This window comes from Sprattus sprattus (genome assembly GCF_963457725.1).
Source record: "Sprattus sprattus genome assembly, chromosome: 3".
Lineage (NCBI taxonomy): Eukaryota > Metazoa > Chordata > Actinopteri > Clupeiformes > Clupeidae > Sprattus > Sprattus sprattus.
In genome coordinates, this window is record NC_137922.1 from 38,690,782 (window position 1) to 38,706,256 (window position 15,475).

Genomic DNA, 15,475 nt, shown 5'->3' on the forward strand with positions numbered 1-15,475 from the left:
GATCCGGTGCAAGCTGCTATGACTTTTCGTGGCGGTACACCTTGCCACTCCTTTTTTATTCCTCTTTTTCCATCACCTTTTCTCCATAGACTTGCATGGCAGAACTTTGAGGCATTATGACATCATAATAGGCTCATTAAACTGGCTTGCACCTGTGATTCACTGACAACTCTCACTGACACCTGCGCACGGTTCCTCTTCTCTCTCTGTCCCTCTCCATTCAACTGTATAACTAGGAATATTAAGAGACACCTTCCATACCAGGGCTCTACTCACTCATGCATACTCACTCATGTTTACTCACTCGTGCATACTCACTCATGCATACTCACTTGTGCATACTCACTCATGCATACTTACTCATGCATACTCACTCATGTTTACTCACTCATGTTTACTCACTCATGCGTACTCACTCATGCGTACTCACTCATGCATACTCACTCATGCATACTCATTTGTGCATACTCATTTGTGCATGCTCATCCAGTAGGGAGAGCTGGAGAGCTGACACCTGCCCCAATTCCAAGGCACTTGTTCTCTCGGTCATGGCCGCAACAGAGCAAGCACACTCTCGCAGTTCGTTCACGAAACGCATTCTAGTTACAGTGCATGAAATGCCCTGTATTGTTATTCCTAGGCTTCTTCTTCTTCTTCTCTTTTTCTTTTCCTATCCTTGTACAAGAAATGTATGTTACCCTGTAGCTGACTTCTAACTTACATCTGCAGAAGTATTGAAACTTTTAAGCTAAGAATAGTTATTACAGTGCATGAAATGCCCTGTATTGTTATTCCTAGGCTTCTTCTTCTTCTTCTTATTCTTGTTACCTTTTTCTGCGATTAATTCAGCCCAAACCGCTTAACGTAGAAACTTCATTCAAACTTTGTCGCGTAGGTCTTGTAAACGACACTTATGCTATGTATTTTTCACTTTTCTAAACTTTATACTTTTTAAGATATTAAAGAAAAACGAATATAAATTTCTCCCATTGACTTACATTGGGCCATTATGACATCATAATAGGGTCTTTAAACTGGCTTGCACCTGTGCTTTACTGACAGCTGCGCCAAATCAAAGGAACCGCTTCTCTCTCTGTCCCTCTCAATTTAACTGTAACTAGGAACATTAAGACACCATCCATTCTCAATTTTTTTTTCTCTCCATCTCTCCATCTTTCTCTCTCAGTCTACTTTCTCTCACACTCAATATCTCTTCTTCACTCCATTTTTATCTCCTTTTTTCAATATTTTCACTCTCTTTTTCTCTTTCACTCTTCTTTCCTTCTTCCACTCATCTTTCCTTCTTCCACTCTTCTTTCCTTCTTTCACTTTTCTTTCCTTTCTTCACTCTCCTTTCTTCTTTCCTTCTTTCACTCTTCTTTCCTTTTCTTCTTTCCTTCTTCAACTATTATTTCCTTCTTTCACTCTTCTTTCCTTTCTTCACTCTTCTTTCTTTTCTTCTTTCCTTCTTTCACTCTTCTTTCCTTCATCCTCTCTTCTCTCCTTTCTTCACTCTTCTATCCTTTCTTCTTTCCTTCTTCCACTCTTCTTTCCTTCTTTCACTCTTCTTTCTTTTCTTATTCCTTTCCTAACTTTTGCATTTCATGCACTGGTATTTCCTTCAGGAAATGCATTTTCTAGTTACAGTGCATGAAATGCCCTGTATTGTTATTCCTAGGCTTCTTCTTCTTCTTATTCTTGTTACCTTTTTCTGCGATTAATTCAGCCCGAACCGCTTAACGTAGAAACTTCATTCAAACTTTGTCGCGTAGGTCTTGTAAAGGACACTTATGCTATGTATTTTTCACTTTTCTAAACTTTATACTTTTTAAGATATTAAATAAAAACGAATCAAAATGTTCCCATTGACTTACATTGGGCTATTATGACATCATAATAGGGTCTTTAAACTGGCTTGCACCTGTGCTTCACTGACACCTGCGCCAAATCAAAGGAACCTCTTCTCTGTCCCTCTCAATTTAACTGTAACTAGGAACATTAAGACACCTTCCATTCTCTACTTTTTTTTCTCTCCATCTCTACATCTTTCTCTCTATCCCTCTCAGTCTACTTTCTCTCACACTCAATCTCTCTTCTTCACTCCATTTTTATCTCCTTTTTTCAATATTTTCACTCTCTTTTTCTCTTTATCCAGAACCACTCTTGTTCACTCTTCTTTCCTTCTTCCACTCTTCTTTCCTTTCTTTTTACACTCTTCTTTCCTTCTTTCACTTTTCTTTCCTTTCTTCACTCTCCTTTCTTCTTTCCTTCTTTCACTCTTCTTTCCTTTCTTCTTTCCTTCTTTCACGCTTCTTTCTTTTCTTCTTTCCTTCTTCAACTATTCTTTCCTTCTTTCCTTTCTTCACTCTTCTTCCCTTTCTTCACTCTTCTTTCTTTTCTTCTTTCCTTCTTCCAATCTTCTTTCCATCTTCCACTCTTCTTTCCTTCTTTCACTCTTCTTTCCTTCTTTCACTCTTCTTTCTTTTCTTCTTCCTTTCTTAACTTTTGCATTTCATGCACTGGTATTTCCTTCAGGAAATGCATTTTCAGTCTTTTAGGTCTTGTAAAGGACACTTATGCTATGTATTTTTCACTTTTCTAAACTTTATACTTTTTAAGTTATTAAAGAAAAATTTAAATTTTCCCATTGACTTACATTGGGCCATTATGACATCATAATATGGTAATTAAACTGGCTTGCACCTGTGCTTCACTGACACCTGCGGCAAGCATCCAAGGGTCCTCTTCTCTCTGTAACTCTCCATTCAACTGTATAACTAGGAATATTAATAGACACCTTCCATACTCTACTTTTTTTCTCTCTCTCCTTCTTTCTCTCTTTCACTCTCACTCTACTTTCTCTCACACTCCATCTCTCTGCTTCACTCTTTTTTTCTCCTTCTTTCAATATTTTCACTCTCTCTTTACTGTCTTTATTCAGAGCCACTCTTGTTCACTCTTCTTTCCTTACTTTGTTTCTTCCTCTCTTCTTTCCTTCTTTCTACTCTTCTTTACTTTCTTCTTTCCTTCTTCCACTCTTCTTTCCTTTATTCTTCCCTTCTTCCACTCATCTTACCTTTTTCTTTTTTCTTCTTTCCTTCTTTCACACTTCTTTCTTTTCTTCTTATCTTCTTCTGCTCTTCTTCCCTTCTTCCACTCTTCTTCTCTTTCTTCACTCTTCTTTCCTTCTTCCACTTTTCTTTCCTTCTTCCACTCTTCTTTCCTTTCTTCTTCCCTTCTTCCACTCTTCTTTCTTTCTTCCACTCTTCTTTCCTTTCTTCACTCTCCTTTCCTTTCTTCTTTGCTTCTTCCACTCTTCTTTCCTTCTTTTACTGTTCTTTCCTTTCTTCCTTCCTTCCTTCTTTCACTTTTCTTTTCTTTTATTCATTCTTTCTTAACTTTTGCATTTCATGCACTGGTATTTCCTTCAGGAAATGCATTTTCTAGTTTTATTTGTATTCTAGATTCCCTCTTGTAGTCTCCATTCTAAATGTATATCTCTCTTTTCATATGACCTTCCATCTGTCTGTGTTTCTGTCTTGTCCTCCCCTCCCCTTCAGCTCCCCCTGATGTTACCCAGGTGAATGTGACAACCCGCTCTGAGACTCACATAGAGCTAGAGTGGACCAAAGTCATCGGCATCAACACTTATACTTACATACTGAAAGATAGCAATGGAACAGAGACCAGCATCCCTGAATCAGCTGGGGACAAAGTGACACACACAGTGTCATCTCTCTCTGCTGGAACAAACTACTCGTTCACTCTCTTCACTGTGTTTGGGGAAGTGAGAAGCATAGGATTTGAGTTCTCAGCAGTTACAGGTATGTTCCCTCAGATTCACTGAACCCTTTAATGATCTCGCTAAGGGAAAAAGAACAGGAAGGGAAGAGAAGATAAGAATCATTTTGTGTTATGGTCCTGACATTAGTATGTCATAGTTAGAAATAGCCACACGTATTGACTGGGCAATCTTTGTAGCTGGTTTTCTGCATATATGTGAACAGGCAAAAACCAGCCTGTAACTAATACCATGTCTTAATTTCAAAGACTGAAGAGGCTGTTACCACTTAAAGCTCCATTATGTAGGATCTGCTGATTCTTTTTCAATGTGAGGACCCCAAGAGGTGCGGGGTGAAATAAATGGACAGTTGTTTACAGCAGCTAATAATAATAATAATAATAATAAGAATCATAATAATAATCATACTAATAATCATAATAATAATAATAATAATAATAATAATAATAATAAACTTTATTTGTATAGCACCTTTCATACAAAACACAGCAGCTCAAAGTGCTTAACAGCAAAGAAATTGCGTGGAGAGAAATGACAATAATGTGCTGCTGAATACTCATAGCATTGACATGGGCGCCATGGTAACAAGCTAGCTGGCCACTTATACCATTTCCAGTGAGGTTAATGCTTTAACTCTTCCTGCATTTTGGCAGGCTAACCTAGGGCTTTTGTGAAACATTATTTAAAACAAATCTATAGAATGAGAGGAAATAGCTATTAATAATAACTATTCTTAGCTTAAAAGTTTCAATACTTCTGCAGATGTAAGTTAGAAGTCAGTTACAGGGCAACATACGTTTCTTGTACAAGGATAGGAAGAGAAAAAGAGAGAGAAACCGAGCAAGAGACCCTACACGGAACCGAGCAAGTCAGATGTCTTTCTATTGGTCTAGTCAGTAATAAGTTACGAGATAATTACGGGATAATCATCCATAGAGCATCTTCTGTTGAGAGTTTAGAGCCTTTTGATAAAGAATCCACAGATAAGCGCATTTGGCCCCTCGTCTTCTGAGCTCACTAGAGAAAATACCAATTTTACTGGAATTGGTTTAAAGCACTTGCATTATCCATTCTAAATGTAAAGCTCGGTTTCCCTTTGACCTTCCATCTGTCTGTGTTTCTGTCTTGTCCTCCCCTCCCCTTTAGCTCCCCCTGATGTTACCCAGGTGAATGTGACAACCCGCTCTGAGACTCACATAGAGCTAGAGTGGACCAAAGTCAACAGCGCTTATACTTACATACTGAGAGATAGCAATGGAACAGAGACCAACAGCACCATTGGATCAGATGGGAACAAATGGACACACAATGTGTCATATCTCTCTGCTGGAACAAAATACTCGTTCACTCTCTTCACAGTGTTTGAGGAAGTGAGAAGCACAGGATCTAACTTTTCAGAAGTAACAGGTATTTTCCCTCATGTTCAATGAGTAACACTTCACGGACAGCTTTCCACATGCATTTATTGATGAGCTAAGGGATTTGGAGTGGCTGTCATCTTCTTTGCCTTCAGCTCATCAACAAATATACTTGTTCCAAATCAGTGTGCTCAAGCATTCCACAGAACTCAGAATGGTAGAGAGCTAATATCTTTGCTAACAACACCAAACAGCAAGCTGATCTAGTCAGAGACATTCTTGAACTTTGGTGTAGTGTGAAAACACAAGACACTTCTTTTGAATTGAGTGTGAAGAAATGACTGCTTTGATGTAAGGTCAAGAACACTCATGTTATGTGCTGCCCAGATAGTATCTACTACAATTAGTTAGCGCCAGTCCAGCCTCTCATAATACCACTTTGTATCTCAAGAAGTGATAGTGAGTCACTGTAGCGAAGGCAGCAAGCATTTCAGAGGCTAAAATAATGCTTGTTGAGAAACATTTGTGTTTGTGAAGAAATGGAAAGCTTGTTTTTTCTTAAATTCATTTCCAGAGTGCAAGATTGAATTCATGAATGCACCCCAAGAAATCAAGGTTATTTGTAGTTACTAGCAACGAGTACCTCAGTAGCAAGTCCATCGGTTAGTATTAATATCAGCCAGCTCAAAGCGTACTTAAATAAAGAACTCAAGGGGTCTATTTGCTGTGACAATAAAAAAACAGTCAGTGTTGATGGAGAACTAAATGATAGCCTAGATATCTTTCAGTTGGATATTTTCATACAACATGTAGACTTTAGCCTCTGCCATCATGGCCAAACTTTTTGTTTACTAGGGGTAACAGAGGTAGGGGTGGACTAATGTAGTACACTAATGTTATGGAGTACACTAACATAATACATCTTCTTGGATTGGGGAGTACGAAAACACTTATCATGCTAGCTGATAGCTAGCCAGACTTAGGTCCGTTAAGGTACAATTGTTACATATTGTTGCTTTAATACCTAATTTGATTATTTATGTGGATGGGTTATACTGGAAGAATACTGGATATACTGGATTAGAAACAGAACAGAACAGAAAAGAAAAAAGTATTCTTGCTCATTAAGTGCACATGCATATCTTTGAATGATTCCTATGATAGACATTCATTTAAATATCCTTCAGAAATCTTAGAACTGGTTTCAGATTACTCCAGTGGTTCCCAAACCTTTAATGATAACAGGCAAAAAATATTTTTAAAAATTGTATTCCTCACTTGGTGATGAATCCATACAGTGTTCATGTTAGGCACATGTCCATTGTATTACCAATTAGGCTAGCTATCCCTTCCAAAAACAGTAGGCCCTGACCATATTATATAAATACAAAGTTGTTTATAAACTCATTCCATTTTTTTTACCCTTACCCCCTTGCTGTAACTTGCACACTTTGGGAACCACTGGGTACTCAAAATGGTCTTCAAGAATGTCCTCTGACATGGAATTTGCCTTCCACGGTTTCTAACCTTATTGAATTCTTCCATCTCTGTCCACCTGTCTCTCAGTGCCCTTTGCTGTTGATGCTGTCACTGCAGAGAGCTCTATGACTGACTTAGTGCTTCAGTGGACCAAAGTGAACGACGACACCACTTATAATTACACACTGAAATATAGCAATGGAACAGAGACGAGCATCCCTGGATCAAATGGAGGGAACACAGTGACACACACAGTCCCATCTCTCTCCCCTGGGACTAAGTACTCATTCACTCTTTTCACTGTGTTTGAAGGAGTACAGAGCAAGGGACTTGTGTTTTCAGAGGCTACAGGTAAATTCCACTAAACCGTGTTTGTTAAGATTCAGTGCATTTGAATCCAGTGCAGGACAGCGCAGGTCACACAACGATAGTTTTATTAATGTATGCACATCTCTGGCTGGAATTTCTGAATTTTCTCCTCTCAATGCATTATGGTAGAAAAAGTTTGACAACTTAAAGCTGCTGACACAGCACAATTCACTGTAGGGTCTTACACATTAACTGATTACCTGACAAAAATACCAAAATACCACCATCATCAAGATGTATAGTAAACTTTAAATAATTCACCCTTGTTTTGCTTGTCACTGGACCTGTGAATAACACTTATCTTTCCATCTCTCAGTTCCCTTAGCAGCCAAAGCGACGGTGACAAAGCGGGCTGAGACAGAGTTAACACTGCAGTGGAACACAGTGAGCAGCACTGACTACATGCTTTTGGACAGCTCTGGCGGAAATATCACATTATCCGGTCAACTACAAGAATCAATAACACAAACAGTATCATCTCTCTCTCCTGGGACAGAATACAAGTTTACTCTCCGCACCATCTTTGAAACTAAGACTAACGAATATCATTTCTCTTCTGTTACAAGTAATGACATTTTTCTTTTATTGGAATATATATTATTCTTATCATTACACATGAACTCTGTTCACTAATATTGTTTTTTCTAACACGTATTTCCACATTACTGTTGATAAAAAAAATGCTGTCAGTCACAACACTGGCTATGTAGCTAAAGCACAGTCACAACCCACTATGGGTTCCATCCAACTATTTAATGCAAATTTAAAACAAACACTTAAACTTAATCTGAAGGGATTAGGGAGTGTTGTAATTTGATTGGTTGCTGAGTTTAAATATCAACAACCTTCCACAAAACCAAAAGTGAAATTTCAGAAATCTTTTTCAGTGCTAATTTGATCCATCTATGTCATTCACTGTCACACACTTAGCATCCTTTGATGACCTCCACATCACTTTGACCTTTTATGTTCAAAGGCAAATTAGGTGTCTATCATATAATGTTTTAATATGATGGTAACAACACTCTTTGTTTGCCTCAAAGCAATTAACTGTACTGCCTCAAAGTGGACCATCAGCAACTTCACCATTGAGGCAGAGGTTGTGGGGCTGTTCACCATGGCAACAGCTAAGAATGGGACTGATGTACCTGGCGAAGTGGTGGAAGACAAAGTGTCCTTCAATAATCTTTACCCTGGGGATACTTACACTGTGTCACTCTATTATCAGTTAAATCAACAAGATCTTTTACAGTGTTCTCACAGTTTAACTTTAGGTGAGTTTCTTACTTTCCCTCATATTTCATTATACAATATTCACATTGTATTCACACTTTTTTATCTGATATTGCAGGTATTCCCAGGTATTTATTTTCATTACTCTAGCCATTATCCATAAAATAACCTCCCTCTGTGATTTCTGTTGCTTGTTGCAGTTCCTGCGGTAGTGACCAGTTTGTACTGTGAGCGTGGAGACTACTCTGTGAGTCTAAAGTGGGAGGAACCATTTGGTGTGTGGACTGAAGTGGAGGTGAATGTGAGTGGGAGAGGTTCTGAGTCAGTAACAGGAACAGAACTTATAGTATCTGGACTTCAGCCTGCTCAGACCTACAGCGTCAATGTCGCATCACTCTCTGGAGCTATGAGGAGTTCACCTGAAGGGATCAGCTGTCATACTCATTCAAGTAACAACCTGCAAACTACATGAACTATATGCAAACTAAACTACTTGTGCATTTCTATCATGCAATTTAGTCAGTTTTGGAATATTTGGAATATATTTAGTAAATGATCAATTTTGTTCAAAATAGTTTTCCACCATATAAATGATTTGACATGCTGTAAGAGTTCACCTGAGGTGTAATGAGATCTCCTGTGTTCCTGTCTTCTCTGCTCCCCCAGCGGTGATCTGGCTACCAGTGCTGCTCATCATCCTGCTGGGCCTCATGGCGGCGCTGGGAGTGTTTGTGTTACGAAGAAAGCCCCAATTACTCAGGTAACTGTTGGACAAAATTATTTGAAAAGAAAACTGAAATAACTAAGGAATATCATAAATTGGACTTTTTACATTCAAAACAATAATTCTTAACTTCTTAACAAAATGTCTTTTCTGGACAGCAAAGTACACATGCCAATGTCCAAAAGACCCACCGAGATGGAGTCCTCTCAAGGCAAATTTGAGTAGGTTGTATTTATTAATGATGGTTTATTCAACAATAAATTAAGAAAAATGTTGCCTCATGATCATTTCATTTTTTATTGCGTGAAACAGAAGCAACAGGTTTGAGCTAAACTGTTGAAAAACAAACAGAAAATGCTGGATTATTTCTCATGTCATGTCAATGCATACATAGAATTATTTGTGTTTATCAAGGTAGCAAATGTCTGCTAATATCTCTAATTCACAATACCAATGGCCTTCTTTTAATCCAGGGCAATTCCAGTGAAGACATTTTCAGAACATTTCCACCACATGACCCGTGATGAGAGCCGAGAGCTCACACTAGAATATATGGTGAGATTAGCCAGAATTGACAGAAACTTCTGAGGATTTTGTTTTAGTGTGGATATGAAAGCATGGCAGTGTTTTGTGTATTGCAATCATTTGAGAAACAGTATTTCACCAGACACCAGCGTGTTCATTTGCCTGTGTTTAACAGGGATTCAACACTGTAGGAGCAGACCAAACACAGCGTGAAGCCACTCTTTCAGGGAACATGAGCAAAAATAGATTCACCGATATACTACCATGTGAGCAAATTGCGCCCTCACCCTCAAACCTAATCCAACACACATCCTTCTCCTGACCAAATGATACTCCTAAATCTTCATCTCCACATTTTCTTTTCACTTTCTCTCTCCAGATGACTCTTCACGTGTGAGGCTCAATACACGTGGCCATGACTCAGACTACATCAACGCCAACTACATACCTGTAAGTCTACACAACCTCACAAGGATTGCTTATCCACAGTAGCTACTGACAGTTCAGAACACCGCATTGCTACTGCTGTGGTTTATTAATGTGCCCATGGCTCTGAGGTTGTGGTTCTGTACTGCAAACTGATTATATAAGCCATGTTCTAAATCAGTGACAACTAGGTAAAGACAGTCTGTATTCTCATCTATAAGGGCTATGGGGGCAAGAACAAGGAGTACATTGCGACTCAAGGTCCACTCCCCTCCACTGTCAGTGACTTCTGGAGAATGATCTGGGAGCAAAAGTCAGGACAGATTGTCATGGTAACCAACTGTATAGAGAATGGAAAGGTGAGTGTGTGTATGTATGCATTGCGATGAAAGGTATATAGCAAGTTTAAATATGTCTAATCAGGTATGCTATTTTTCTTGTTACCATTTCCTGTACCATTTTGTTTTCATCCTCTGTCTCTCAGACTAAGTGTGAGAAGTACTGGCCCCAAGATCAAACTCCATGTCGCTATGGCGACCTGCTCATTACCATGAAGTCAGAGCATAAAGAGACCTACTGGACCACGCGTGTATTCATTGTGAAAAATGTAAGAACTACGAGACGGTTATGTAATGCAAAAACTACTTAGAACCTAACAGCATTTAGCATTAAACACGTGTGTATTTTGTATGTGTGTGTTGTCAGGAGGCCAGCTCAGAGGAAAGAGTGATAAAGCAGTTCCACTTCACGGCCTGGCCAGACCATGGCGTTCCTTATGGGACTGAGACACTGATCCAGTTCCGTGGACTCATCCGGCAGCACATAGACAATTCTCAAAACCCAGGGCCCACAGTGACACACTGCAGGTATAAAAGCCAGCTACCAGTTTATCATAGCAGTTCCTCAACATGCAGTTTAAAAATGTAAAAACATTTAAATAATAATAATCTAAAATAGAATTGTACACTATGTGGGTGGCTGTCCATAGCGACTCACTGCTTTTACTGGTACCAAACTAGCTGCTGTTGTATGTTTTGTGTCGTATGTTTGGTGTTTATAATCTCTCTCACTTCCCTCCTATCTCAATTTAGGCACCGTATTTTCAAGTTCATACCGAAAGCATGGTATAGATTGTGTGTGTAAACCCTGCAAACTCTTTTGTGTGTGTGTGTGTGTGTGTGTGTGTGTGTGTGTGTGTGTGTGTGTGTGTGTGTGTGTGTGTGTGTGTGTGTGTGTGTGTGTGTGTGTGTGTGTGTGTGTGTGTGTGTGTGTGTGTGTGTGTGTGTGTGTTTGTCAGTGCCGGAGTTGGCAGAACAGGCACTCTGATAGCTCTGGATGTGCTCCTGCAGCAGCTGGAGAGAGATAATGCCGTGGACATTGCAGGGTTTGTTCATAGCATGAGATGCCGTAGGCCCCGCATGGTGCAGACTGAGGTAATAGCCCACTCGCCAACACTTCCTCACAGATGCTAGAATGATAAGAGAAATAAGCATTTCCATATCCAACACCAGGAAGAACAAGAATAAACATTTAGCTTGTGTGAGAAGTGTGTGTGTGAATTGAGTGCTCTTCAGCCTTTACTGATATGACTATGGTTTATGGTTACATGTGATGCGATATTCTTCCTGTATTGCATGGCTTACAGGAAGGTCACTGTACGCTACTGGTTAAAGAGTAACTGCAATAAAACTCTTGATAACATACAAAAACAGAACAACACTCACACACCCACAGACAGTCATTGTAAAGGGTCTCTAGCTGGGAAAATGATCCAGGGTAGTGCAGTGAGTTAATATTTGTGGGCACCAATAAGAAATACATTACCACACTAGTTTACAATATATTTATTTTCAGAGAATGACACTGCTTTTTTTTCTCTCTCTATTTGTTTGTCTCTTTTCCTATACTTTTCCAGAGCCAGTATATATTTCTGCATCAGTGCATAAAGGACCATCTGACCGAGAAACCAGTGGAGCCGTTATATGCCAATGCTGTGATTTATGAAAATGAAGAAGCCCTGAAGCAGTACCGTTCTGACCAGATAGCAGGTCGATGATATTCATCAGTTGTTTCACAAGCTTACAGATAAAGAAGACATTTGAACAGATAAAGACCTTTGAACTCAAACTGCCCACCAGAACCACATGTACTAATGCCACTAGATTATCACTTTGTGTAAATAGTCTTTGTTCACTAATGTGCTCAGGTTTGATTTGTGTGTTACATCTTCCGGTCAGTTTTGGCATTATCTCAGGTCATGAACTCACTAAGGCAAACAAAAAAACAAACTTATTATACAAAACAGTGTGAAATATAGTACAATATGGACATTAAGTAGACTACTTTTCAGCGCAATACCTTTAGGTCTATGTGACAAATTGTTAGATAAAGTTTTTGTAATGTAAATGTAATGCTTTACCACTTGCCAGAAATAATGCCTGAAACTGTGTTTTGTGTGGCCTAACTTGAAATGGTGTGTGTTTTATGAAAAAGCCAATTCTTAACAGCTAAGCATATTCACAGCTTACTACTGCTACTCACAAACTATGCTTGTGGAGGGCAAAATGCACTGTAATTAATTTCACTTCAACTTGAAGGCAACAATCACCCACAGAAGTTTCATTTTGTTTTCCACACTAGAAAAGGTACTTTGAAAAGGTACTCTCATTCCTGGGGAGATAATGTTTGCTCTTTGTGCTGCAGACAGAAGTACCCAGGCATAGACCACTGATATCATTTAGGGCATGACAACTTCCCTTTGGCAGGTGTAGTCTGAAAGTCTTCTGTTGTAATCATCTGGGAAATCTGTAACGTGGGAGTTCATGTTTCAGTTGTGGACATTTTAAGCTTGGTTTTCATTTTCCAACCTAAAACCAATATTAGGAACATCTTGGATTATGGAATGCAATGATTAATAGTTGATTAATAGTTTTAAAATGTAAATAAAACAATTTTCTGATCTTTTTATTTTCTAATTATTACATCTGTATTAGTCTAGGTCGTAAACCCTTCTATTTTTGCTGATGTGTATACAATTATTTGCAGTGCAATAATAGCTCCATAAAAGCTCATAAAATACTATCAAAAGCTACATTTAATTCTAGGATTGCATTGGGTTGGTTTGTGTAGGTGTTTGGTCTGTAATATAAATGAGCACAAGTCAAGATTTGATTACTTGTTTGCAAAAGCATGTTTATTCTCAGGTGTGGTTACTCACATTCAATGGTAGCGTTAAAAATAAAAAATAAAAATAAAAAAGCTTGACCACTGGCGGGGGTTTAATGTTTAAGGCTATTCAATCTCAAAAGTAAAAAAAAAAAAAAAAAAGGGAATGATAGGTCAAAAAATTTATCTTTTCAAGTTTAAGCGTCTCGTTCTTGTGCATGAAGTCACAAGTTTTTCTCTCATAGTGACGGCTGCCTGCCCTCCTCTTCCTCCAAACTCCCCTCCTGCAGACCCACGTCAGCAGCCTGTGAGGGCTCCTCAGAAAGGTTGTGGAAGCACGTTAGGATCATGTCGTCTTGTATTACCTTTGCTTCACTGATGGTGGCACCATCAGACCTCTCTGCTGCATATGGCACTGGGTGCGCCGGCTCCGGCACCAGCTCCCGAGGCAGTGGAACCGAGAACTTCTTGGCAATGTTGTGGAGGACACAGCAGGCATAAATTACCCGGGCCACATGATCCAAGGAGCCCAAATGCACTGGGCCCAGATCTTCCAGGCAACGGAAGCGGTTCTTTAGGGAGCCAATGGCCCTTAGGCTGCGGGAAAGGGCCTGGTTATGGGCCGCATTGTAGGATGAGCTGTCCGTATCCGTGACGTTGGAAGGATGTTTGGGTGTCAACACGTACGTGCTTAGCTGATATCCATGACCACCTGAACCAACCAGAAGAATACAAAAACAGGGCCATGAGAGGATGACTTGTTTGTATACCCATTGTTCTTTCCCTTCTACCCATGGCTCAGGACTAAGTGGAGCTTTTGTATTGGGATTTTGTGTTTGATATATTGTCACTTAATGCCTTTTTTTAAGGTTGTATAGCCTTTTGTCACTCTGGCAGGGGGACTGCCAAAGGACACTAGCCTATTGGCTATAATTGGGTGCATTTACATTTGAATATTCATGAATGTACACTGTCCCTCTTGATCAAAAACAGGGCAATCCTGATTTCAGAAGCAAAGCACTTAAAGTCATGAGCATTGAACACAAATATTTACAAGCGAAGGATTCTTCATGAAGTTACACAGAGAGTGATGGAAACATTCATCAGATAATGGGTATATCGGTACATTATAACTTAGAAATTGTGATGCCTTACCAATGACCCAAGTGGGTCCGTTGTATCCTTGTTTGAAATACTGGAAGATTACTGAGCTCTCCCAGACCTGCTGCTCAGGGGTGCTTCCTGGACAACATTTTTCCACTGCCAGAAGATTACCATCAACATCGCAGATGGTCTGAATCATGACAGAATGAAAATCCAGGGAGTTCTTATACAAAGAAACCTTTTCGGCAGGTGGTGCCACCTTGACATGCATACATCCAAGTACACCCACAGCATTTGGAATCCTACTTAAATCCTTGATGCCCTGTGCTACACACACCCGGTCATTGTGACTTCCAGGGAAAGTGATGAATTTCCCTGCCATGCCTGCCAATAACTTCGATACAACATTGACGGCTTCAGTCGCCGCTGCTTTATCAAGTCCCACCAAGTCCATAATTTTCTTAGACAAGATGCCATTTGCGTAGAAGTAAATAGCTACTAGCACCATCGCATCCACCTGCTGGTAGTCCTTACGCTGAAAAGAGACATTATTGTGTAGGCTGACCCTGATTAAATCTGCGATGAAAGTCAGGCACGGTCGGTTGAAGTTAAAGTTATTGAACAGAAAAGCATCATCGAACTGGTCCAAAACTCTTTGAGTGATTTGGCCCTGGTTATATCTCGCAGTATTGTAGTCTGCAGTTCTGAAAAAATGACTTTGCACGGCAAGCCACACAGCTGGTGCATATGCCATAGTTTCGAGGTATAATGTTACTTGTCCAGGTTTATGATATGACGAGGCAACTTTCTTGAATCAACACACAAATACTTACTACTACCGACTCTCTTTTCAAATTAAGCTAAGGAGGGGGTCGCGTTTTTTCTCCTAACAAATGGCTATAGCTAACTACTCAGTGGTTAGTAAACAGCTTGTTAACACATTCCTTGGGTTTCATTACGCCTCTGACTTTCTGTCTTCATAAAAACATTTTGTTTAACTGTAGTCAACCTTAACTATCGCAAATTTCCCCTAGTTGTCCTGAGTTTAGCTACAGTGCAGCAGCGCTTCGTGAGCACCAGCCCGCTCAACTTCCTGCCACAGTAAAAAAAATTATACCAAAGTAAAAGTCATTAGTTTAAGTATTTCATCAGATATATTAATTGCACGATTACAAAAATGAATGGACTAAAAAGGAACTAGCTCATGTCATGTATGATTTTATTGTTTTAAAAAAGGAAACGTCATGATAAACTAAATAGCCACAATGTCTTCCTATTGAACTTAATGTT

General features: G+C 39.4%; 2 protein-coding genes across 2 annotated transcripts in view; one reads left to right on the forward strand and one right to left on the reverse strand.

The window, feature by feature from the left end:
- LOC308362754 (receptor-type tyrosine-protein phosphatase eta-like) overlaps positions 1–11,972 on the forward strand; it is a gene marked incomplete at both ends in the record, with an annotated part of 34,375 nt that extends 22,403 nt beyond the window's left edge. Inside the window, 16 exons of the mRNA XM_080835481.1 lie at positions 3,561–3,824; positions 4,949–5,209; positions 6,727–6,990; positions 7,325–7,573; positions 8,052–8,282; positions 8,442–8,690; positions 8,908–9,001; positions 9,124–9,186; positions 9,439–9,520; positions 9,666–9,756; positions 9,870–9,940; positions 10,138–10,275; positions 10,401–10,523; positions 10,622–10,782; positions 11,214–11,349; positions 11,832–11,972. Coding sequence (XP_080691607.1) covers positions 3,561–3,824; positions 4,949–5,209; positions 6,727–6,990; positions 7,325–7,573; positions 8,052–8,282; positions 8,442–8,690; positions 8,908–9,001; positions 9,124–9,186; positions 9,439–9,520; positions 9,666–9,756; positions 9,870–9,940; positions 10,138–10,275; positions 10,401–10,523; positions 10,622–10,782; positions 11,214–11,349; positions 11,832–11,972 — 2,618 coding nt within the window. The remainder of the gene's footprint in view (positions 1–3,560; positions 3,825–4,948; positions 5,210–6,726; positions 6,991–7,324; positions 7,574–8,051; positions 8,283–8,441; positions 8,691–8,907; positions 9,002–9,123; positions 9,187–9,438; positions 9,521–9,665; positions 9,757–9,869; positions 9,941–10,137; positions 10,276–10,400; positions 10,524–10,621; positions 10,783–11,213; positions 11,350–11,831) is intronic.
- A 1,348-nt stretch (positions 11,973–13,320) lies between these two features.
- Positions 13,321–14,939, reverse strand: LOC308361942 (putative nuclease HARBI1; the record flags this gene model as incomplete). Its single annotated transcript, XM_080834428.1, has 2 exons — positions 13,321–13,793; positions 14,237–14,939. The coding sequence occupies 2 exons, from the start codon at positions 14,937–14,939 to the stop codon at positions 13,321–13,323; spliced, it is 1,176 nt and encodes a 391-aa protein (XP_080690554.1).
- Positions 14,940–15,475: the final 536 nt, after the last annotated feature.